At 34.9% G+C, this 26,544-nt stretch overlaps 2 protein-coding genes across 12 annotated transcripts in view; one reads left to right on the plus strand and one right to left on the minus strand.

The window, feature by feature from the left end:
* LOC109858586 (pumilio homolog 2) overlaps positions 1 to 19,484 on the minus strand; it is a 73,686-nt gene extending 54,202 nt beyond the window's left edge. For 3 of the 10 annotated variants that reach the window (XM_020436004.1, XM_020436006.1, XM_020436003.1), the window contains exons 1-5: positions 17,167 to 17,795; positions 15,746 to 15,967; positions 15,526 to 15,660; positions 14,368 to 14,481; positions 1,611 to 1,752 (exon numbers count right to left, since the gene is read on the minus strand). In XM_020436004.1, the coding sequence (XP_020291593.1) occupies positions 1,611 to 1,752; positions 14,368 to 14,481; positions 15,526 to 15,660; positions 15,746 to 15,967; positions 17,167 to 17,262 (709 nt within the window). In that variant the 5' untranslated portion in view covers positions 17,263 to 17,795. Of the gene's footprint in view, positions 1 to 1,610; positions 1,753 to 14,367; positions 14,482 to 15,525; positions 15,661 to 15,745; positions 15,968 to 17,166; positions 17,798 to 18,336; positions 18,670 to 18,706 lie in introns of those variants that run through there. The other 7 variants (XM_020436002.1, XM_020436005.1, XM_020436001.1 and 4 more) reach the window with 6 other exon arrangements.
* A 58-nt stretch (positions 19,485 to 19,542) lies between these two features.
* Positions 19,543 to 23,557, plus strand: LOC109858584 (alpha-(1,6)-fucosyltransferase). 2 transcript variants are annotated; one of them, XM_020435995.1, is made up of 6 exons: positions 19,543 to 19,804; positions 20,380 to 20,660; positions 20,799 to 20,972; positions 21,052 to 21,270; positions 21,355 to 21,436; positions 21,510 to 23,557. In XM_020435995.1, exons 2-6 carry the CDS (start codon positions 20,428 to 20,430, stop codon positions 22,569 to 22,571), a joined length of 1,770 nt encoding a protein of 589 aa, XP_020291584.1. In that variant the 5' UTR covers positions 19,543 to 19,804; positions 20,380 to 20,427; the 3' UTR covers positions 22,572 to 23,557. The 2 variants fall into 2 exon arrangements, with proteins under 2 accessions (XP_020291584.1, XP_020291585.1); XM_020435996.1 differs by having other exon boundaries at positions 19,543 to 19,749.
* The last annotated feature ends 2,987 nt before the right edge of the window (positions 23,558 to 26,544 follow it).

Raw genomic sequence — 26,544 nt, forward strand, 5'->3', positions numbered from 1 at the left:
CTCTCCACGCGACTTCACATGACGCCAATACATCGCGCGGTGGCCCAGGTGGACGATCAGAGGGTTGGTCGGTCGGGGTGCGCGCTAACGGGGTGGATCAGTAGGTACGATCCTGGGCGTTGGGACGTTGCCCCCACCGCCGTCGCTGATGCCGGGCGTCTGTCGCCATGGCAACAGCCGCGTTGCACCCATCGCGGTATGACGCACACACGATCACTACCGCCACCGAAGCCGGTACATGCCGCTCTTGCAAGAAATCAGGTGTTTTGCGCACACCCCGTATATATACTAGTTATATCATTTTATATGCTTTAAAATTCATTTAATCCACAGTAATTTTTTCATTTCAAACACTCGTCTACAGATGTTTGCGTATTATGACTCAGGCTCGAATTCGCAAAATATTTTATAGATCAGAAAAAAATATCAATAATTTTTTCTCTTGGAATTATAAAAAAAGTAAATAATTTAACATGTTCATGTATATGCACCATAAACAAAAAATGAATTAATTACAATATCAAACCATCAGACAAATCAATATTGAGTTATCGAATGTAATTAGATGTAAGTGTAATTAGATCAAGGCTATGTCGTAGATAAGTGACATTCTTTTTAGATTTAGAAGACCGGGCATTCAGGTCCGATAAGAAATTATTTGGTAATATAGTAGTTCCAATGTTCAATTTTTAAAGTAAACAAGTAAATAAAAGATAAAATATCTACTTATTTCTTTAAAAAAAACACACATTCTATTAAGTTTTGGTTTTACAAAATTTGATAATACGTGTAAAAGAACAAAACGATCAATATTTGTCACAAACAGAACAAAATAAATCTCATCGCAAAAAAAAGTTGAAATAAAAATCATATTGAAAGAGAGCTTTTAGAGATATTTTCAATTGCGTAATCGATGTTGTCATTTAATTCGTTGTGTGCACTGCGTAAAAGCTTGATGCTATCCCTCTTTTTTTAATCCTCCCTGGACCAGCCGAAGGCGACGGTAGCGAGCGATACGTTCATACATCTACATGTTGTCCTTTTAGTACTGTATTAATCAATAAGCACGCGGCCATAAAATACGTGGCATTGCTTTGTCGTGATTTCTCATTTTTACAAAGATTGCTAATCTATGATTGGCCAATGCACATTTTATACCGAGAGAACAATTCTTTCACTCTACTTTGAAAATTGTATTTGTTAACAGTCGTTAAATTGTAATTTGTAAGTATTATAAACCAGTTATCACACAATCTATTATAAAAACATTTAAAAAAAACTCAATCACACACATACATAATGAAAAAACTCTATATAAATATACAATTCAATAATAAATATTGTAATTGAAATAATTATATCAGCATTACTAGTAATTTGACAATGTGTAATGAAAATTACACAGGGTCTGCAGTGCTCAAGTTTCTGAAGTATACTGTTTTGAAACGATTGTTTGTGACCTTTACGTTTATCCAAGAAGTTTCAATTACATCAACTCGAGTTTCGTAAGCGCGCATTGCACTTCCGCTGACCACACCGATCGAAATTCCGCCAGCGGACATGCCGACAATCTAATCGCGTAATCGTGCTGTGATATACATAAATCGTACCTGACGTGCTCCAGGTAGAATCTCGCCACATGGTGGTCTGGTGGTCACCCAGGTGAAGCAAGTTCCCACCACCTTTTACACTCCCTTCATCCTTGGAACTGCCCTCGTCCATGCCCCAGAGCTTTTTTGTCGAGGGAGCAATCTGAAACACGAAGAACGAGAACAGGTCGTAAGCCTCCGGTCGTAAGTCAATGTGCATTCTTTTAAAGTGAGTTCGCCACCACGAAATTTCTATGACTTCTCTTTGTCTTTCATCAGTACCGGGAAAGTAAATGTACGACGATAAGATAAGCAGAGTTTTGTAATATTATACATCACACACCGAACTCTTCCGAATACACATGGATCAAATTCTGTTTGTTGCGAGTATAAATTATTAACACGACGCTTTACTGACCCATTGCACTTCTCGTCTGTATTTTTCGGAATATATACTTACGCAATATATATTATCACATAAACTTAAGAAACAGAATGTAACACTGAAATATGGAATCGAGTTTTTGAAAAATTGTATTAATGTTTTGCTTAAAAAGAAAAGACAGACCGGAATTAGTTATCACGTTGTTTACATATTGATTACAAAAGTTATGTACACAATATTTTATAATATTGCGTACATTTTCTAGTGTGTAGCTCCTTTAGTTAAAAAAAAAAAAAAATTACTCTTAAAGTTATTTAATTCTAAACAAGATTGTGTAAATCGAACAATTACCCAGATCGGTTAATAATGTAAAATTGCTTGTTACGTACTTTCACATAAGAAAAACTAAGACTAATTATTTCGATTTTAATGTTTTATTAAAGTCAGTTTAATATTACGCAATTTGGTCGGTTACTTTAAATCATGTAATCATTTGAAGTTAAAATAAAATATAGATAACTTATATGTTATTGAAAGATTAAATGGTCAATGATCCACTTTTCAACATCTTATGTATTCAACGGAAATGGATCCTATTATCAGCTTGGAAGCCTTTAAATGGCAATAATAAATATATATATATACACATATACATATACATATACAGTCGAACCTCGCATTTCAAGGGAAGAGCTAAAATCTTCGAGTTGTAGAGGTTTCGACTTATCGAAATTCGTTTTTCCTTTTCGCGGAGCGTAAGGGAATGAACCAAATTTTTGTTTTATAGAGGTTTTCGAGTTATCGAGGTTTGACTGTATATATACATACTGTATATATACATACACATATCACGCACGCACGCACGCACGCACGCACGCACGCACGCACGCACATATATTTGCTAATGTATTCCAAGCAAAAACATTCATTCAGGTATTACTCTAAAGATTATTAACTTGCAGCAGTAAATCGGTATTTTGTTTTTGTAACATAAAATCATTTAGACTGATTTAAAAATAATTAATAAGTCGCTTTTTTAACGACTTCTGACTAGATCGATAGTGTTCGATGCTTTGTACTTGAAAATATCAAGAAAATTTAAAAAAAATTATGGCATTCCACTAAATCTACTAATTTTTAATATTAATTTTGTTTGTACACTGATAAATATTTAAACAAAGAGATCAAAACGTATAATGTGTGTGTGTGTATAATATTTTTGTATTCAATAACGAACACACGGACATCTTGTATTTTTGCTCGCATATGACCAAAGATCTTGTTTCAAATTCTGGTATCTTCTTTCCATTGTCTACTAACATGCTCTGTAGTTTAACGAAAAAAAAAAAAGAAAAATAACAAGAAAAGTAACGTTTCAGCCGTTTTCCCGTGAAAAACTAAAGAAGAAAAACGTGCTAAAACACTGGTGACCCAGAGTTTCATTATTAGGGTTAATGACAGACTTATTGCGGAGTGTCAACTGCAAAAACATTCGGATCCAAGGCGGACAAAGGCAAATCGTGACCTGTACTCCGCGCGTAGCACTGATCCCGACCTCACCTAACTGGAGGTTAGTGACGTAACCCATCCTGAAGAGGTGCCGATAGAGGGGAGCGCCCGCAGGATGCGAGTGCACCGAACGCATAATGCGACACAGCGAGTTCAAAGTCACGATACATCTTACTTCGTTTATAGCGCACAAATCGCAAGTCACATCTTTTTGTTTCAACTTTCGGAATTTATTTTTTTCTCAGAAGATTATACTATTAATCTCAACGACAAAAGACGAGACAAAAATGAATTTTATATCTTTTGAAAAATTAATCCGAAATCAGAGGAAACAAGATGATTTCGCGTACGGCACGGTAATGTGTTGCAACATAAACAAATTAATCTCTTCCTGACAATCGATCGTTCCATCAAAATCGATGACAAAAATGAACGGATGTGACGAACTCGAATAAGTTTTACAAGCTTGGAAAGTTGTGATCGTTTCAAGGAAGAAAAGCTGTCCAAAAGCAGCGATAGTGATACCAACAAGTTGGAAAATGAGTGTCCTTTCTTTGTCACTGCAAGCAATTATTCATTAGCAAATTTGATGGATTTTACTGAATTCAATCTATTATCAAACTCGTAATTAGCAAATAGAGCGAAATAATAACAATATAATGGAAAAAAATTATCGATGTGATAATAAGCTTTTTTTTTTTATTTTTATGCAAAACATAAAGTCCTACAATAAAGAAGAATCACCGAATTCCTACGTGAAAATTGCCACAGTTTATTCTGATTTTTTTTTGTCACAAAGAGAAATTCCTCACATTTTCGCAATACTTTCCCAGAAGAATGACAACTATCAAGGAGCATCAGGTGGTTATGTCAGCAATTGCTATACCGCTGTTTCACGTAAAGACGAAAGAAAGAGATAGGACTGGCGGCGGAGAACAACGGGGATCTCTCTCTAAAGGTTCGGTAAGGTAAGGGTAATGGTAAGGGTGAAGCTCGGTCAGCCGGGGGCGATACGCCATGAGTATCGACCGCGTCGCCGGTCGCCGGAGACACTTTTGTACGTTAAACGAACGCGACCAAAGACCAGAGAAAGGAAAGGCACGATTAACAAAAAATATCCCTTCGATTATGTTTCTCTCTAAAATCCTGCTAAAATAAAAACAGTTCCGAGTTTCATAGAGATCATGCGGTTCGGTGTATTAAAAAAAAAAGAAAAAAACGGTAGAAAGTGTGAATATCTCTAGATCGCAAAACAATCGAGAACGACGTAAAAGCGACAATAAAACTGCAATAAAGATATTTCTAAAAGAATATTGACAAGACTTGCTTGTTTGCCGTTTTGAAAGCGCAGATGTGGCAAAATACGCGTCTTGTAAGTAGCTTAAAACAAGTTTAAATAAAGAGGCACAAAAAATATATTATTTCTTCTCTTCTTTCCTTTTTTTTCTTTTTTACCAATGTTTATTTCGTCTGTTGAAAGACGAAGACAATAATACACTTCTCATGCTCTGAACTAAACCGACCGGCTTTTACCCCCAAAAAGAGAAGAAGAAAAAGAAGAGCGGCGAAGACCGGAAACACGTGTGAGCGAGAAAACCACACCAACGACAACATCAACCCCTTCTGTGTCAGGTTTGCTGCCGCCTGTGTGTTATGCAACGCGAACGGAGAAGTTGACAAAAAGTTGTCCCATTGAAGTGACCTCGCTCGGAACAATTCGTATGTTTTATAAACGGAGAGGAGAGCCGCAAGATCGATTTGTACAAAAGACCGAGATAGCGTTATTACACGCGAATACGATGACGTCTCCGATGTGCCAGGAACGAGAGTGAGAGAGAGAGAGAGAGAGAGAGCAACGTAGGTTCTCACTTATCTATCGTTCCCGGTCGGCTACGTGACGACGTCGCGACCTGATATCGATCTCGATAACTTTTCTGTTTAAAAAAATAGTTACCGCGAAACGATGACTGACGTATAAAAAACGTCAGTCTTTTTTTCTGTCTCCTTTTCCTTTGTAATAGCAATTAACATAAAACAGAACGTTCATCTATGCATATTTTTGTATATACGTGGATTGTATACATCGTATATTTTTAAGTAAACAAGAACATTTTGCTAACAAAAATAGGCGCTTCACAGATTGGAATCTTGGACTCGGTATGTATCTCCAATTTCCCATCAGTTCCAAATTGATCTAATCAATGTCTAGACAATTTTTATAATCAAAAGTTTTGCGAAACACCAACGAAATAGGAGTCTTGTCTCTCTTGATCTCGGTCTTCCGCGTGCGAGATAACGCACAATCTCCAACAACAAGTCTGACTTTCGAAAAGACGGGAGGAAGCGCGAAGGAAGAGAACGTTGGATATCTGCATGCTAGAGCAACCGCTTAATCCTCTTCCCATCCAGCTAGCCATCAGACGGCCGACTCGCGCCTGTTCGTCCCACCACGACTTGCGCCGTGCTCGCTTCCTCCCGTCTCCGTTCAGGTCTTCATCGCGACTCCCACGTTCTCCTGTGCGGCGCGGCGTGGACGTCGTTAAATTGCCACGGGGGTCACCGACCCCTCTCCCCCGAGGCCCTCGTCCACGGGTCACGGCCACTGTCCTCTAGTCTACTCGCCGGGAATCAGCCGCGCGATGAGAGAAGACGAGTTCCGCGCGCTCTATGGGTCAATACGCACGCACGTCGTACGCGAGGATCACCGACACGTTTATATCTCGCACCGCGTGTTATATAATAACCGCGATATCGTTATTTGTATATGTAAAATACATAAAGACATTTGGACTTGAGTCCAAAATCTACTTATACATAGTCTGAATTACATATTCGGAAGTAAACAATTCGCGCGCCAATAAGAACATAAAATAGAATCGGTCCTGCTAAAGTGTTCGATACATGATGAAGCTGATATATATTTTACGCGTTAACATCTGCGTTAGCTCTTGTGTCCTTACTTTTGATTATATCGCAGAATCGTAAAACTTTATTGCATTTTAAAATTATATCTCATTATCAAAGCCAAATTAAATCTGTTGTTTTAACTCGTAGCTTTTTGCGTGTATAAAAAACAAAAAACGATATACTGACTAGATTAGTGATGTGAGAGAACTCAAAAAAAATAAGACAGACAAAATGTTCTTTCGTACAACAGTAAGAAATTTCTGAGAAGATTCTCACAAAAATAAATAAATAAATAAATAAAACTAGTAATACAAAGAAAAATCGTATTCAAATAAGTAAAGTTTGAAGTAAGAAAAATTTTGATGGATTTTGTAAATTCTGACGTAATAAACAAGAAAAAAAAACAAAATTATAAATGTGCCGAGATAGTCGATCTGACGGACAGTTTAAATATGATTCTCACAAGCGTGACCGTTTCAAGGCCAAATTCGATTGTTCAAAAAGCAGAGAAAAATAACAAAAAAAAAAAAAAAATAAATAAATAAAATAAAAAGATTGCGAAAGAAAAACTGACAGAGTAAAAAAATAAAAAATTACAACAGCAAATGTACGAAGAAAAACTTTGACGCTCCGCGTCGTGCACGTACATCGTGAGAACATAACGCGCGTAATAGATGTGTTGCCGATGAGTAGTGTTGGTGATGATAAGGTCACCGCATTTCCGCGCGGAGAAACATTGAATATATACGGCTTACATGCTTTGGCCAGTGGAGAGTCCCATGTGCATTGAATTCGCGCTGATAATGAGCACGCAACTCGTCTCTCCCTCACCGCCAAACTTCGAGACTCCGCGACACAGCTAACTATCGATTACCGATATACAGTTACGCATAAAGTTCAGTGACATGCGTCGCTGTTCGTGCGATAAATGAACATTTTCGAAAACATCCCAGAGCAAATTTTATGCATGTATGTATGTGTTATCTATCGCGAATTTCTTTTGTAAATTACAAGTTGGAGACAACTTTGACAGCGAAATTGCTGACACTACGCTGATTTTGTTAAATCACTGATTAAATTCGGTCACGATTCAACTGAATGAGTAAAACGTTTAGCTGAGAAAAACACAGTTGTACGCGATGCGAGTATAGGGTATAAGAGTAGAGGGCGCGTTGAGATACTCGAAAACTGTAAGAAGTGCGCACTATGCACCTCGCATTGAGAAAACAGATCCAAGCTTGAATAAGATTTCTATTTTGAATTTTAGGATGCTTTTTTTTAAATAAAAAAGAGAAGAGAAAAGAAAGGAGAGAAAGATAAAGTACAGATGCATCTGTGAGTTTTACTGTCGAGAGTATATCTTGAGAATCACACTATTAATGCACATGAGAACACGTGTATGCGTTACAGCGAGTGGCGTATGGACTAACCCTCAGGGTCCAAGAGCCATAAGTGCACCAAGACCCAAGACCAAGACGTGTATGCATTATTGGTATGGTATGTAAACTCTCGGCAATAAAACTCAAATATTCTTAGAGACGATGTATCTTTTGCGATATAAAGCCAAGTTTTCCAAGGATTAGAAAAAAAAAAAAAAAAAAAAAATTGAAAAGCAAAGATGACTCATAGATAGATCTTGAGCGGTCGTGGACGATTCTTGACCTGTTCACTTCCGCGCGATCACAGAGTTCAGTTCAGTTTGCACTTTCAAAACGATCCCGGTCCAAGTATAGAAAGCCTTCGAAAAGTCTCGGCGTTTTTACTTTCTTGCCCGTTCCGTCCAATCGAATTTCTTACTTTGTATTGAAATAAAAAAATCTTTTCGTATTAGTTTCACTTGTGCGATAAAGCGCACATTCATAAAATATATTAATACTTTTAAATATATATGTATTTTTTTTCTGTACGTATTTCTCAGAATTATTGTAATTGTTTGCTCGAAATACACATATATATACACGGGAAATAATTCAATAATTTCTTCCAGTCTAACAATCTGTTATGTCAGATAAAAAAAACGAGAAAATGATTATGAAATAAATGTAATTGGAGAGGGATACCGATCTTGTGTAACATTTATCACGCGTAAAATTTCCCTTTACGCGCGCACACAACGTAACAGCTGACTATGTAACTGTCAGTAACAATTGCTAAGATCGTAACTACGTCAGAAAGAAAGCTCGAAATACAAGTCCCATGTATTATTTTTAAATCACTTTGTATATCCGTATGTTCTATTCTTCTCTTTAAAAATTTTACTGTTCCGTCTTATATATCTCTCTTTGTACACATACGCTTGTGTTTAAAAAGCTTGATAACAGTATAAATACACACACACACACACATTCTATAATTGAATAGCTCTGATACATTAATTTTTTCTTTCTAACGATACATTAAATAGTAATTCATTAACTATATCAATAATGGACTTTGATATTTGTTGTTCTTAATTATATGTATGCATCACGCAAAACAATATATTGATTTGCAAATGGAGCAACACAATTGTATCAAATTTCATAGCTTAAAAAATGAAGCGAACCAAACCCGACGCAATTACAAATGCTGTTTGTGTTGCAGATCGAGATAAGAGGCGAAAATTTTGACATAAATGTGACGGTCGACAATTTACATTATACAAAACGCACAAGGATTGGTCACGTCACATCGTGAAATGAATATTTAGCTGAGAATAAAATCGACATTGTTCGCCGATTTGCGATTATTTGATCTTAAGTCTTAATATAAATTGCGTCCTTAAAAATTCTAAAACAGAAACGTTTAACACGCGCTGACGTAAACATAACGTAACGTGACGTGAAGTCAAGAAGAGTGTGAATCCAGCTTAAGGGTCAACGTGCTTAACTCATAAGCAAGTCAGTGTACTGATAGAGAAAAACACACTCAACTTGTAAAAAATATCGATGTAATCTTTCTTTTTAGATTTGTTTTTCGAGAATATATAAACAAGTATACTTTACGTTATTTGGCATATCTTATTTTGTTGAGTAATTGATCGTGTTCTGAAAAAAAAGTGGTCTTACGTTTTTTTTTCTTTTTTTTTAAAAACGCATACAATGAAGAATTAAAAGCGATCAAATTTGATTTACGTAAATATACACAACCAAGGACATTATTCTAATAAAAACTTCACGTGTGTGTGTAAAACAGCAACAGAAAAAAGGCAAACTGTTCCGAGAAAAAAAAAACGCGAAATACAGTCTAAATTTCTATTGATCTTCGTTGTTATAAGATTCAACGTGTTCTATTAGTATAACCGAATTACCGAAGGTTAACAAGATATTCACGGATACATGAACGATTAAACAACATTCAAAACAACTCTGACCAGTTTAGAATTTTACCATTGCGAGTTTCAAGATAAGATCATGTTTCGATAAATGTTTGCTTTTTTATTACAAAAATCATATAACTTTTAAGAATATGTTTTCGATATCTACTAGCAAGCATCACTGTGCGTACACTTCAACAATTGATCCTAATTGTTATACAAATCAATTATTACGTTAAATTCTTATTACTTTCATCAACTGTTGCAATAATAAGACATTACAATTTCTTATGTTTTACATTTCAAAAGTCGTTTGAATAATTAACTAGAATTCTTTCAAAACATTTTCCACAATACCGAAACTTTTTGGCACTGTTTACTGCTTTGCGAAAGTGATGTATAGTACTGCGACAACAGACCACGTGCGTTGCGAGAAAAGTAAAAGTGAATATAAAATAAGAGCAATTAATTTATAATGTTCAATTTACAATGAGCAGAAAATGTTGCGTCATAAATTGTTTACTAGAACTCCTCCATTTTATTAACAACTCCTCGAGTTTCCTCTCGAGATATTGAAAGAATAAACGAAACGGAAGTGAGGTCGATTGTGTCGCGACACAATACGCGCGCGCACCCGTGCGTGCGTCGTGTATATGCATGTGTAGACTGCTTCACTATAGAAAAAGTACACATGAAACTCAGAGTTCACAGTTATCGTTATATATACATTCGGCGAAGAACATAACCTGTACAGTCACGGACGACGAAAAAGATCGACGCGCGTGGTACACGAGGCTAGGCTAGACCAGGGCCAGGATAGGCTAGGCCCCGAGCCGAGGGATAGATGACACGACGCCACGACGCGGTGCGGCCTGACGACGCGCGTTGCGAAGCGGGCGCGGTTTCCAAAGCGCCCGATCGAATCGAATCGAATCGAATCGCATCGCACATCGTCGTCAAGGGGAAATCACGCACGATGACAATATATCGCGCGATATCGCAAACGTACGAAAACAAACACAATGACAAATACCATCATGTCTCCCACGGCTCCCGTCAGATCCTTCATGTCGCAATAAAGAAACAAATCCCCCGGTGGTTTCATCCAGTCGCCTGTGCTCGCGCCCGCTCCCTGATCGTATCCGATTCCGAAACTCTCCACCGTCTCCAAGGTCGCGGCGGCGACGGCGGCGTCGTCGGCGCGGTGCGTCACCTCCGAGAGATTCACTGTTAACCCCGTGGTAGTACACTTACGATAACCCGTAATACAAGAAACTCGTAAACGGCAGCAACACGCGCGACGAGCACTTCCTTTTTATTTTTTTATTTTTTTCTTTCTCTTTCGTCTCACTGTACGCGCACCACTAGTACTGCTACTACTACTGTTGTACCCGGCGAATCGGCGGCCGGCAATCGATGGGGGTACGACGGCAGCGGTGGCTGTGTCGGCAACCCCCGTCGCGCGCTGTACACCGAAGGCGACGATCAACGACGACGACGACGAAGACGACGACGACGACGACGACGATGATCACTACCACACAAACGAATGGAATCGCACGGATACAAAGATGACAGCAATACTATTACTCCACCCCCAAGCGTCACTGTCTCGTGTTTTCCGTCTCGTCTCTTCGATTTTCCTTGCGCTTGCTCGAACACTCCGACGTGCACGATGACGGATCAAACGACGATCCCTCCTCTCCCTTTCCTCGTACCAGAGCGGACAGCCGCGCGCGAGTATAACGTATCGCTGCCGGCCAAACAATGCAAAACGCCGCGCGAGCGCAAACGTGCGCACGACACCGGAGAAAGAGCTACAGTGTCACCAACACGCGCACACTCGGCACAATTGGCGAGCGGAGAGAGAAAGAGAGAGACAGCGAAAGAGAGAGATAGAAGGAAGAAGGCGAGAGAAAAAGCACTCGCTTGTGTGCTGTCAAACGCGCCCTCGTAGCTTCAACACACTTCCGATACCTCCTCCTCGGCTACTACCTCTGTACTCCTCTCTTCTCGTTTCACTTCCTCCTTCTTTTCTCTTCACGAGCACACTTTGCACCTCATTTATACACGCGATATAACACAGCCGCACGTTTATTTACAAAGGGAGCGATCCGATTTGATTGTTCTCGCGCGGCAAAGCAGTTTCTCTCTCACGTCGGATCTCACATACCGCGTGGTGCGCGTCGCGTCATCCAAGAGAGCTCTCAATAAACTGAACGTCTCAGTTCCGTCCGTTCCGTCGTTCTGTCTCTCTCTCTCTTCTTGTTGCCGCGCGCCACGAAATTTTGTCAACCGGGCCCTGCGCTTCGTTGGACGGAGACTGCGCTCCAAACCGAGACAAAGAACGACGCTCTCGAATGAGGCGCCTCTGGCGGTCACTTCGATAACTTCCCCGACACAGAACGCCGTATAAACGTATAGGACGCGCTATTATACGAGTTTTTTAATTGTGTTTTATAATACGAGAGATCGTACAAGCTTTATATTTTTCACATCGCATTTATATCAATAAAAGGATATAATATCGTAACGCACGGTAGTCCCATTACCTTGCTATCGTATAGATAAATAAAATATACGAAGATGTTTATACATATATAAAGAAAATTCAAAATTGAGTTTGAAGTTATTAAAAAGCACTGATAAACAACATTGTTAATAAAAATTATAAACCTGAAAATTTTAATTATATTTAAGATGACTTAAGAGAGACTGATAGACTATTTCACATTTCATATGTAAGTTCTACAGAAAATATGTAGCAAAACAATACACAAATTTGTTGCGTAATTTTTGTACTTTTACAATTAATGTTTAAAATAAAATTATATATACACATATAAATTTATTTTATTTATTTAGACTAAAGACCAAAAAATAACTAAGATTGAGTACATATAAAATGTTCTCTCCTAAATTGGGAATTAGGTGCACAATTACACATATTTGTACATAAAAACAAATATTGTGTAAATTTAATACAATGTGCAAACTGTTTTATAGTATTCACATATTAAATATAAAAAATTGTGTGATATAGAATTTATATTTCACGATATAAAATGTAACGTATTTATATAAACGATCTAATAGTTTTACTTTATTTATTGAGAGGAAAAGAAGAATATATATAAACATTTTCTTTCCTTCGTTCTCAGATTAAGAATTAATTATTTTATCCTTATAGAAACTTTTGTATCTTCAGTAAAATAAAGTTATCAAATCATTTCACAAATCCAATTTGTGTGATGATTACTTATCTACAATACTATGATTGTACGTATAACTTTTTTTGTAAAATATTAAACAAATAAGATATTTAAAAAATAATATTAATAAAAAAACAGTAATTTTAAAAGTTATGAAAAACTATAACAAATATAAAAAAAATAATTCTTAATTATCTCCTAGTCATCACTTTAAAATCACACTTTGTTCAATAATAATTGATTTTACAATAATATGTTTATACTTTAAATATTCGAAACTTCATCATTAATACATAAATTGTGAAATGTAATAAATATTTTTACAAATGTTATAATTACAATTAATGTAAAAGAATATTCAAATCTATAAGTGTTTTAGTTATTGATATCTCTTTTTACTTTGTAATTTTTATTTCATCAATTTTCAATTCGATTAAACGAGATATTAGTTTTATTTTATAAACGAGATATTATTTTCTTGTTTATATTAAAAATATTAAAAATTTTATTTGATATATATATTACTAAAGAAATTGTAACATATAATAAAAATAATATAATAAAAAAAAAGCTGTTTGGATCTGTATATGTTACCTACATCTGTATATTGTCATTGCAAGATGCTATTTGCATCTATAAATAACTGCAAATAGTCTCTCGCAATTTGTTTTTATAAACATATATATATATAACGTATAAATAGGTAAGTTTATTTTAAAAACTTTTCCAAGTTTTTTTTATTTATCTATTTTTGTAATTTGAATACTCATTGCAGCTGTATTGAACTATGACATCAAAAGCGAGAAATTATATAAATTTTTGTCATGCAATTTACAACAAAGTGAATTAGATGCTACTACTTACATACTGCCATTGATATTTGAAAGTATAAATCGTTAAATTAAATCGCCAAAGTTTCTTTTCTTCTTATTCTGTGTATTAATGAATATATAATTCTATTTATATATAATATATAATTTTTCATAATACTCTGTTTCTCTCTCTCTTTTTTATGACATTTATAAATATTTGTTAATATGTAAACTTTAAAAAAAAATTTTACGGTGAATTTTATCATTTTGTCTTTTATTATTGATAGCAATGTTTTGAAAATTATTTTATTATTATTTTAAATATTAGTTTATTTCAAAATAAATTGTATCAGATAACACTTGTATTCGATTTTTTGCTTTTGACGTCATAATTCAATAGTCAAATAAGCATCTAGAAAAGAGAAATTTAAGTCAAATTTCTTGCCACATAAAAATGAGGATATTTTGATATGATAAACAAAAACTTTAGAGTTTATCACAAATACAATTATTTACCGAAACGCATAGCAGAGTAAAGTAACAAAACTTCCATGTATAAATTAGAAGATTATTATTATAATATTAGCTAATCTAAAAGAATGCGTTGCCACGTGTAAGAGTTCACTAAATGTAACTAATATTGCATATCAAAACTTACCTGTCCATTTCTGAATTGTTGCTGTTGCTGTTGATGATGAAAAAGGGCAACTTGTTGTTGAGCAGTCATTTGGTTATTTAGATAAACCAAGTGTTCCGTTCCTGGTGCTCCACTCTAAAGGACAAACAAAAAAAAAGCATTGGATATAAACATATATATATAATTCTTATAACTTAACAATTTAAAAACTTAAAAAAAAGCATTGAGAACCAAGCTGATGTTGCGTAAATGTGTTGTACTTTTATAAGTAGATGTCAATATGTGTTTTGACTTTAAGATAAGATTCTTTTCAATATGTGTAACCCATTGTGGTCAGATCTCAAAAATGATCTACGAGTTAGTTAGGCCGAGTCTGTAAGACCTACGCGATTTTAAGATCGAATATCAATATTTTTTGAATTTCTTTTTTTGAATCAAAAGTTTGAAAACTTCTGCATTGATAAAAAAAATCAAATTGGAAAAATCTCTAGAAGTTTCGAAGGTATAAGCGTTTAAAACAACGAATTTTTTCTAGAAACGCCGATGCGCAATTTCTAAATAGGTCTGGAAGACCCACGTCTGACTACAAAGAATTAAACTTCTTGATATTATACTTTAAATGAATATTGATTTTGTTTCTTTAAAGAAATCGCGCAAGAAATTGAGAGTTCTTTTGGTTTGTGATTTGGTCAATGTGATTTATAATAAATAATAAATTACCACAGAAGTTTAGACTTCATTTATGTCACTTGTTTGAATTAGGTTTTATCTTTTTCTTTTTATATTTGACAAGACGAACTCGTGAGCTATCGTATAAAAACAATTTACTACGTGTGTTCTTGTACATATCCTCTGTGATTATCAATAAGAAAAAATCATTAAAAAAACTATCTAATTTTTGTCTACACTAAAAAAAACTTCAGAGCTTATTTGAATTATCAGAAAGTTCAATTTGTATATTTCGATTTTACATCGAAGAAGACATTATCTAAGATCAAAACGTATTGACTGTTACTTATTAAGTACAATAAGAAATTCATATATCAACATCAGTAACTTGGTTCACGATGCCTTTTTCCAAGTGTTTTTAGATTTTATAAAAAATATTTATATAAAAAAATTATCTAAACTATAATTCCGTAAGTTCATGCAGAGCATACATTAGAATGTCATACTTACTTTTAACTGCATTGGATGTATCTCATATGGTACATTACTCAAATGTACGTTATTCATAGTTAATCCAAGTTGTTGAGATTGACTTTGTTGAGGTACACCAAGTTTAGCCATAGGATATTTCCATTTCTCTTGATTCTGAAATAAGCAATTCTAGTTGAGAAAATAAAAAAAATATGAGATAAATTATGCAATCAATTCTGAAATATTTTGTTAAACATACATTATCAACGATAACATCGTCTGCTAAAGCCCAAGTGCGTGGAGCTTGTTTAGCTTGGAAAGTTGATGACTGAGTATTAAATTCTGGCTCCGTAGGTCGTTGAAATACGTAGCTAACCATGGCATCATCCTGAGTTCTACTCACACCCATTTGATGAGTCTGACCAGGTTGAATTCGCATGTTATCACCACCAGCCATTACTTGACCACACTGTTCAGTATCCTAATAATAAATTATAAAACGATAATAACATACAAGAGGATATTGATAAAATGTAAATTATTAAAGTAAATATTTATTCTAAAACAACATAACCTCTCCACAATCATACCTAAAATCATAAATTTTAATACAGTAGCTCTTCTTAAATGACAGAATTTATGGTTTGTATTCATAGTCAGCTCTTGTATTTAACATTATCTTAAATCATTAATTCATCTTTAAATAGACATCTGTATCCAATAAAATGATTGTACATCTTAAACTTAAGACAATCTTGATTATAAGATCTATGAATACTGATGTAAAAAAAAAACAAAGAGAAACTAAGTAGTATTTATTGTTCAATCTTATATTAAAAATCATTTTAAGTTCAATTTAAAAGATGCTGTTAAGAATAATTTTATTGATTACAAAGAGTATCTAATGAACTTAAAACAATCTTAATATGATTTGACTACAAACATCAGCTTGCTTTTGAGATTATAAATTTATTCTGAATGTTTAGAATGAACAAAAGAAAAAAAAGTCAACTTCTGGTAGTCTTTTTTATGATGATAAAGACAAAAATAAACCACATAGAAGAGTAGTTTTGACAACTTCAAAAGAAGATATCATATTTTGTTTATAAATCTTTTACTCGCAATAAACTATAAAGCTGTTCGTTACTTTTATGTTCTCATTCAAGATGTGGTTATCTCTACACTAGAAAGAGAGGAGTTATGGTACATTTATTATGTATTCATAGTTTTCAACTGTGAGTTTTTTTACATACTAGTCCAAAATTTATCTCTATGCTTATGGTTGAAAAAATTATGTGCAAATCTTTAATATCTTACAATGTAAGAACTACTTGAAAATATAAGAGAAAAAAAAGAAACAGGTCTTCTTCTAAAACTCTATCTCAAGTTACAACAAAATACACAACATTCATACCACTTTCTATACTCTATCTCTTGAAAAAAAAAAAAAAAAGCAAAAAACTTATTAAAAATTAGTTGAGCAATTCTAAATGTGTGACACTAATACTCTGTCCGGACACAATAACTTTATGAGGTTATGGCAGCCGATTTTTCGAGCCGCAATTATCGTAGTCATGCTTGATACATATTCCGCACACATGTTACTCAATAAGGAGCAATTGCAAATAACAAAAAAAAAAACAAAAAAAAAAAAAAAAAGATATAACTAGATATGTGTACCGTAGATATGTGGCCATTGGCGGAGGTGTGATGCAGTTGCATGGAGGAAGCCGGTTCGCCTCCGGCACCTCCGCTACTCGTCCCAAGCCACTTCATGTCTTCGTATGTTGTCAGGTTGTCTCGTTGTTCCCGGACACAGTAAATACTGTCCGGCCACAACGAGGCTATGGAGTCCTTCCACGGCCACGTAAGGGTTAGCTCGTAGACAGCCGGCTGGCCAAATCCCGGAGAAGATGATGCCGCTTGCTACGGTTGTTGCGCGGACATGTTCTAACATGTAACGCACACTGTCGTTAACAGCGGTACATTTTCACTAACCGTTACCGTGATGATAACGATAGAAAAGACTGTGTGACAGCAACGATGACAACGACAGTGACGATAGGCGAGATGTAATCACAGCGGTGACGACGACGATCACGGTGACGACGACAACGACGGTAGTGATGACAGCGAACAGCGCGTAGATATAATTAGTCCAAAACTGGAACGGATTGGAACGTAATTTAACCGAGCTGCGAATAAGAATCAGTCGAATAGTTACAGCAATGGCAGCTGTGTGCAGCTCCGGCGCGCTGCTGCCGGATTTTTGACAACACTGTGTGCTTGGTGTGCCGTGCACCAAGCAATCCAAGGGAAGAGGGGAAGGAGGGAAGGGGGGAGGAAGGGAGGGAGGAAGAGGGAGAGAGAGGAGAGGAGAAAGAGAGAAAGAGAGAGAGAGAGGACACAAAGAAAATTGTCGCGACACGGAAGGCGCGCACGACGATCGCGGTCTATAGACTCGCCAAAGCGCCCAGCTAAGTCGACGGCACACAAACGCGAGATCGGTAGGAAATGTATATATATTAAATGAACAAAACGGGCGGTCGAATATGACACCGTGACGGATACTCGAAGGGAAAGACCAAGGAAGGAAAGAAGAATGAAACAAGCGAAAACCGACAACTGCGTGCACGTCGGTGGCGAGAAAGGAGAGGGAACGGGAGAAAGAGACAGATTGTGCGCGAAAGAGCAAGAGACGGGGAAAAAGTGAACAAGCGAGAAGAGACACGAGAAAAAAAAGATAGAAGAGAGAAAGAGACAAAATTGGTGGAAATTCTGCTTGTTGCAACGATCGGCGTTCTATATCTTGCATTAATAACCCTAGAGATCGCGATGAACGTCTCTCACCTGAGTTCACGAACTAGCCCGTTCCCCGACAACGGAAATCCGTATCCGATGTATCGCGATGTAATAATCGTCTTTTTCTCTATCCGCTCGCGCTTCCACAGCGTTGTGCCCTCTCACGTTATTTTCCGTCTCACGCGCGACGCGGCCTTCCCTCGCCTTCCCTTTTAGGTTATTTCGTTAAAACTAAGGCTTAAAATACACTATTCACAGGTATGTACAGCCACGCGAGCCACGGACACACGACATGCGTCCACCGGCGAACGCGTGTTTGGCGCGCAAGGATGCTGTGTGCGCGATCGTTCTGAATGGTGGGAGGCAGTATACGGAAGAAAGGGAAGAGGATAGACCGTGTCTGATTATGCTATCTCACTTCGTTTCGCATTAGCATGTCTCATCATCCGCGTCTCGCATCAATTTTCGACCAAATTTTCTATTGCGATTTTGAAGCGGCTCGAATCATCTCGTTGCTTACATCAATGAAGAATGTCCCAGCTCCTAACAGCGTCTCCTTATAAGATAGCGCACACTCGACGATCCGAACTTCTACATACTACCTCATAATTACCTTTCAGCTGCGGTGAACATTCAAGTTTCATCTGGTTCCATCTTGGAACGCAACGAGTAGACAGGCAACGCCACCTGTTGTCAAGCACCTATTAGCAGCGTCGTCAGAAAAAGCAAAATGGCCGAAATCTATGCGCGGTATTTTTAAATGTCAGCGTCTTACGACATCGATCGTGCAGTATCGTGCAGTTGTCAGGACTCCCGTTTAATTTCATCAAAGAAACGACTCGCGAGTCGGTAAACCAAGAGATCAATACTTTCGAAACTCTTGATATGTCTATATTTTCGCAAAAGAATTCAAATTCCGTACGGTACGGAAAGCTTTCTTCGATTTTTCTGCCGTTTTTCCACCAGTTGGATAAATCATAGCGATATGTTCAGAATTTATGATTCGAGCGCGCTCATTGGCTGGAAGTGACGCACGAGAAACGCGTGACATCAAAACATAATTTATGTATCATCTCAAAATATTGATAAAATTTTGATAAAAATTTTTGAGATTCTCGGAATATTTTTCGTATATTACTCAAATTCATTTTCCTTGATTTATTTTAATAAAAAGAATTATACTTCGTGTACAACTAGAGAGAGAGAGAGAGAGAGAGAGAGAGAGAGAGAGAGAAAGAGAAAGAGAAAGAAATAAAGAGAGAGAAAAGAGAGCGCCATCGCCAGCGATAACATCGCGTACAGCGATGACGGGAATAATCAAGTCAAGAATAAGCAGTGCAGTGGACGTCTCGATTTGAGTGTCGTGATAACGCGATAGTGGCAAACAGATGATAGATAACCCTCGCGTTGTGTTTCGTAAATTAGCGAAGCGCGCGGCGAGCGGTTGACACTACCGAACACGTAAGTGCAAGAAGTGATCGAGAACCGTGAAAACTCATAACGAGATAGTATAAAGGTGAAAACAGTAGCGATTTAACAAGAATTTAAATGACACATATACGCGATATAACGATCTTTCTATCTTCTATGAGAACGAACGAAACAACACGGCAATTGTCGATAAGTTATTTTTTATTCGCTTATCTTGCTCTCCAATTTTGGATACAATCAAATACGCGCGCAATTATTATAGTTGCAATAAATATTATTTTTGTCTAACAATTGACTATTAATCTGCTATTAATTTGTCGTTCTTTCATATGTGCGTGTATACATGTCAATTATGTACACGCTGCGAGAAGATCGAAAGACAGGGGAGTAATCATGGAACCGTAGAAACGGAAGTAATTACCGCATTGTTTTGTATTTCGTTGTTTCGTTCGTTTTTCTCCGAGTCAAGTGTGCTTATTTTGCAATTTTTTAAAATTTAATCATTTGTAAGTACACTAACATTGATGATTAATAATTCACAAAGTTAATATGCTGTGATATCAAAAATCTGCTCACGTTATAAATATATCCGTGCTTCATTGGTGACCCATGTCATTTACCCTTTCTATATGTGAATTACATTTGACATTATATTTTCAGATATAATGTGACACATCGCAAAAAAATACACTAGTTACTTTGTTCAAAATGGCAATTTGGTCTGGACGACCTGGTTGGTTAGGAAAGCTTGGAGTAATATTGTTAGCCATATGGTTTTTGGTATTAATTATATCTGTTGTTCATATATTTAAATCTAACTCCTTGTCAAGTTATGACACAACTACTGCCAACAAAGAAAACACCCAACGTCTAGCACAAATGGTTAAGGATTTTGAAATTCTAAAGAAGCAAAATGATGCACTAAAAAATTACATCTTAGGGTAGGTGGTTTTGCATATAAAATTTACATGAAACAGAACATTTTTTGTAATAAAACATTTAATCAAGTTTACAACATTTGCAATTTGAGACATAGGGCATTGTGATCTTTTCATTGTACAGGCTAACATAATTTCCAGAGAAGCATTAAGATCTGTGGAAGGTAATAATTTAGGTGCCATACAAAATAAGCTAGAAAAAGCATCTGTTTATTACGACCTAATAGATCACCAAGATGGATCAAAGCATGGTGTTCCTTCTTTAGAATATGAAGAACTACGACGACAATTAAGAAATAATATTCAGGAAACATGGTAAGTGCAACAAACTTTTCTGAGTATCAAAATATTCTAAAAATTTGACAAAGATTGCAAAATCAGCTTAATATTACAGGTATTATATTAATGCTGAATTAAATAAATTGAAAAAACACATGGACGAATTTACATATGACCAGAGAGAAAAGGAAATACAAGATGTAGTGAAAAATATATGGGAACACAAAAAATCACTCATAATAAATATTGATAAATTAAAAAAAGCAGATGGTTATGATGAGTGGAGAGAAAAAGAGGCAAAAAGTTTATCCGATCTTGTTCAAAGGAGATTTAGGTAATAGGATTTGTAATATTAATTTGTATTATTATAATATTGAAAGTTTTAAGAAATAAAGCTGCAACGAGACATTTTTTTAAGATATTTACAAAATCCTACTGACTGTAATAAAGCAAGGAAGTTAATATGTAGCTTAAATAAAGGATGTGGATTTGGCTGTCAAGTAAGAAAATTAAAATATGCTCATTCAATCATTGATGTATGAGTAATATTGAGATGCATATTTTCTTTTGCAGATTCATCACATCACGTACTGCTTTTTAGTGGCTTATGGTACAGAACGAACATTGATAATAAAATCTAAAGGATGGAGGTACCATAAGGATGGCTGGGAATCTGTATTTAAACCTCTCAGTGATACTTGTATATCTACGTCCGGTGTTTCGCATTCTAATTGGCCTGGCGATCCTTCTAAACAAGTAATATCTCTGCCAATTGTAGATAATGTTAATCCTAAACCAAGATTCCAGCCACCCAGTATACCTGCAGACTTGGCGCCGAGATTAGAGAAAATTCATGGCCATCCTTTAGTTTGGTGGGTAGGTCAAGTGTTAAAATATCTGATGCGTCCTCAAGATCATGTGAAGAAGACACTGGAGAGAGCAAAAGAAAAACTAGGATTTAAAAAACCTATTGTTGGCGTTCACGTACGCAGAACCGACAAAGTGGGCACGGAGGCAGCTTATCATGACATAGATGAATATATGAGCAAAGTAGAACAGTATTTCGACGAACTTGAAACGAAGCCGGATGTAAGAAGAGTATTTTTAGCTAGTGATGATCCAAAGGTGATATTAACAGCCAGAAAACGTTATCCTAATTACGAAATAATTGGTGATCCGGAAATCGCAGAGACGGCGTCTGTAGCAAAGAGATATTCGGACACCTCATTGCAGGGAATAATTATCGATATTCACCTTTTGTCGGAATGTGATTATCTAGTGTGCACGTTCAGCTCTCAAGTGTGTCGCGTAGCATACGAGCTAATGCAAACCTTTCACACGGACGCGTATGATAAGTTCACATCTCTCGACGATATATATTACTACGGGGGACAAAATCCGCATCCACATGTAGCTATTATGGATCATAAACCGAGAAAAAATGGAGAGCTGGAATTACAGGTCGGAGACTTGATTGAAGTTTATGGTAATCACTGGGACGGTTTCTCTAAAGGATATAACACCAGAACTAGCATGACAGGTTTATTCCCCAGTTTCAAAGTTAAGAATCCCGTTGACGCGGTAGATTTTCCGAAATATTCAAATGTTCCTCTACAGGAAAATAAAGCTAATTAAAAACGCAGCAAAGAGAGCCTGGCACTGCTAATGTAAATTATCAGAGCTTCAATAAACTGTTATTCTTTAGGATCAAATTCTTAGAAGATTAACAAAGAGATACAATACAGTACGATGTATATATATTTTGCTACGTGAATGACGATTTAAAAAAGTCTTACAAAATGTCCATGACTCGTCATGTGTATTTCAGTTTAAAAAAACCATAGAGATATGTATTAATTTATGTATGTGTGTTGAACAGTGTATAATATATAAAAATTATTATTTTTTATTTTTTATACATGAAAAACTGAGTTGTTCAGCATATGTTTACACCTTTACAGTAAAACCTCTACTAGAAGATATGTAGCAATATATAACGTATTTGTGAGTTTTATATGTTTTCATTGCAATTCTATAAGCTATAATGTTGATTTGATCAAAAGTTTAATTAGAGAACAAATTATATCGAATCATTTGTATTTTGACGCGACGATATTCCAAAATACAAATGATCTGAAGACATATTTAAAGGGTTAGGCCAGAGTTAATGTTAAAAAAATCTAATTTTTAATTTTTTCCAAGATTATATTTTTAATAAAAAATATATTAAAATTAATATGAATTCACAAAAAAATCTGCTTCTAAGTCATTAGAGTCCATCGATTTTGTTTGATTACCAATTCAACTTGTTAGCAGATTCTACCATCAATTTGTATAGTAAAGTTTATCGGCAGATTTTGCTTGATGTTTGACATCACGCTATTGTAATATTATCTTAGCTCTTTTATTTTAATTTTACCGCCAACCATCTACAGTTATCGAATACAATAAAGTCTGCAGTAAATCTGTGATCTTTTTTGTGACAAAAATTGTATCTTAATAAAATCTGCGCTTGCAAATTTAATTGGCTAAAGAAAGTTTAATTTTCAGTTTTTTGACCGATCTCTGGCTCAACGCTTTAATATTCTTAGTATTGGCAAAATTAAGAATATTTTGCATTATATGTATATATATAATATATATAATGCAAAATTAAATTTTATATATATATATATATATAATATATATATATATATATATATATATGTATACATATATATATATATATAATAGAGAGACGTAATGGACTGAAAAAATATACAAATCTTATCGCGCGTATTAAACTTGTCCGACGTTTGTGCCAATGCATCATATGGAAAGTATTGTTTACAGTAAAAAATGTCCCTGGCAGTTTCATTGAAAACATGAAATATACGTAAAATTTCTAGGCCATAAAAAAATTCAATACAATCTTCGTGGATTTACTACGAGCATCATTAGAGTCTTTGTAAATAGATTCGATAAGAATTCTGACAAAGACTGCTTCGGCAGCCAACGTTTAAAGAAATGTGGCTCGCGTTAAAGTTTATTATCGCACGTACAAATTTATATACTATATGATATGATTTTCATATCTCACACTTCTGGACACTTAAAACTTAATATACTTATGCGTGTAATTTACGTAAATTTATGTCTATATAAAAATAACAAACGTATGCGCGCGTGCAAAAATCCAGTTAGGCTTGAAGCCTATCTTGTATAAGAATTTTTCTTGTATATATATTGTAATATATTTTATATGCAGAAGTACGCAATGAGAATTGTTATTATAAAAAGATATGAATTTGATTTTTGATTAATAAATATTTTAAATTCATGGAACATATATGTTTTTTTAATGTTTTGTAAACTATAAAACTTACTTTTTGATAATACACAAATATATTATAGTAAAATAGTTGTAAATTACATGTATATATAAATGATAAAAATTTTATGTAAGATTCATATTTTTATTATTTTGTCATTTTTAAATTATTTTTGATACATAAAAAAATAATTGTGCTTACAATTAGTCGCGCATGTACAATAACTGGCTTAAAAATTTAGTCTGTTTAAATAAAGCACAAAATAATTTGAAAAAAGTTGTAAGTTAATTTTAATAGTAAATTTTTAATAATAAATAATTTGCTGAATAAAGATAGCGTTTTTCTTTATTCTACAATGATCGATAGAAGAAATAAGACGCAAACTAACTGGAGAGCAACGTATTACTACATAATATAAAAACTATGTAAATAAATAACACAGGCATCTCATAACGAACATTTATATTCAATTACATTAAGATATTTGTTTCGCAATTATTATAATATTAAAGAGTTATGAAGTCTTTATCATGTAATAAATACAATTATTGTCTTTCTTTTTATTTTCTTATTATTTCACATAACTCTTATTTTATACATTTGTTTAATAATGAATGGCAAATTATAGACGAGATGATTATCAAATGAGATCAATTATATAAATTTAGAAATACAATACTTAAATCTACTTTTTTCAAGGTTTTCAAACACACACAATCCTCGACAAAATGAATTTTTAAAAATATAAAAAATAAATAACTTACATTTTGAGATACGATTATAATAAATATGTTGTAATTTCGTCTCTCCCATTATTATCAAAGTTATTAGCTTAACCATGTTTTTTTCATAAACGAAAGTAAGTCAATCAAATAGTCACTAAACATATTTATATTTTTTACGAGTCCTCCTTACTTCGCCCACGGTTTAAATCTGTTAAAATAACTGCTCTCTCTCCGAATATGGCTGTAATTATATTGTGATTTAGATTCTGATCAAAACAGCAAGAATAGTTAATTGACGAGTATTATACGCACTTGAGAAATATATAGTCAGAACAATTTCCAGTGAAAAGTCTCTCTGTACGAAATAATGTTTCACAAATACTGACTAGGTTATCCACGAGATAATAATAACGTAATCAACAAAATGATTACAACAATCGGAAACAAAAGCTATTTATAATTAATATCATAGTTTTTTATTTAACTTATTTTTACAAATTCAAAATTTTTATGTATACAGGATGGTTTACCACAATTGAATATTTCACAATGAGGTAGACATCTACAGCTAAAAAAGAAAACTACCATAATTATTTTAATATCAAGATATCAATACAATCAGTGGAGAGAATAAGCAAAACATTCATTCAATATGTAATTACAATGATACTTAGTGTTAAATAAAAAAAAAGAATCAGTTGAGATTTATCCAAAAATATATTCAATGTTAAAACATTTTTATTGGTGATAGACCACCCCATATAAATTCTATAGCATGTATATTGTTATACAATTTATCACGATAATACTACCACATTCTTTTTGTAAATTTTCTATTGAATGCGTTGTGAAAAGTATAAACTTTTGATTAAAATATAGTGCTTTATATTATATAAAGTTCGCCGAAAGTAATTAGTTTGATAAGTCTACAAACGTATTCGAAGATTCTATAGAATCAATGTCTATAGAATTCATCAATCGTTTTATAGACGTTATTAGCATGCGTATATATACGTATACAGAGTGTCCGACAATTGGTGTAACATCTCTCGTAGGCAGGTAGAAAGAGTAAAACTGAGTCGAAAAATCCTACATGTTGCGAGATTCACAATAATTATCTAAATCTTAATTAATAAAGATCCGCAAACAAGTACGCATCGGGCTGTCGTACGCGCGTAATTTATCATGTATATGTTGAAGCACAGTAGGAAGCACCATATCGTGCGGCTCCAGTGAAAATATTTTTCGGGAATTTCTCCTTTGGATGCTCTATACTATCGCGCCCCGTTCTTCTTCGGTCCCCGCCAACGGTCCGAGATCGAAAGAGAAGAGCGCGCAGTAATAGGAGCAGTTAAAGAAAAAATTTCCGAGAAATACTTCCCCTGGAGCCGCACGATATGGTGCTCCCTACTGTACATGCTGTTATATTAGCTCCTTTCATATCTTGCTACGGGTAACACCGTAAGTGCGCCGAGCTGTCTTACGCGTGTAAGCGCATGCTTATTTGCGGATCTTTGTTAATTAAGATCTTAGTAATTATTGCGAATCTTGCAAAATGTAATAGGACTTTTC

This window comes from Pseudomyrmex gracilis, unplaced genomic scaffold (assembly GCF_002006095.1).
Source record: "Pseudomyrmex gracilis isolate BER0280 unplaced genomic scaffold, ASM200609v1 scaffold_213, whole genome shotgun sequence".
Taxonomy (NCBI): Eukaryota; Metazoa; Arthropoda; class Insecta; order Hymenoptera; family Formicidae; genus Pseudomyrmex; species Pseudomyrmex gracilis.

Excerpts from the sequence above, each read along its gene's own strand:
- LOC109858584 (XM_020435995.1), top strand. The coding sequence starts at position 20,428 with ATGGCAATTTGGTCTGGACGACCTGGTTGGTTAGGAAAGCTTGGAGTA. Across the intron at positions 20,661-20,798 it reads CTAAAAAATTACATCTTAGG|AGAAGCATTAAGATCTGTGG; the intron begins GTAGGTGGTTTT and ends CATAATTTCCAG. Across the intron at positions 21,437-21,509 it reads GATGTGGATTTGGCTGTCAA|ATTCATCACATCACGTACTG; the intron begins GTAAGAAAATTA and ends TTTCTTTTGCAG.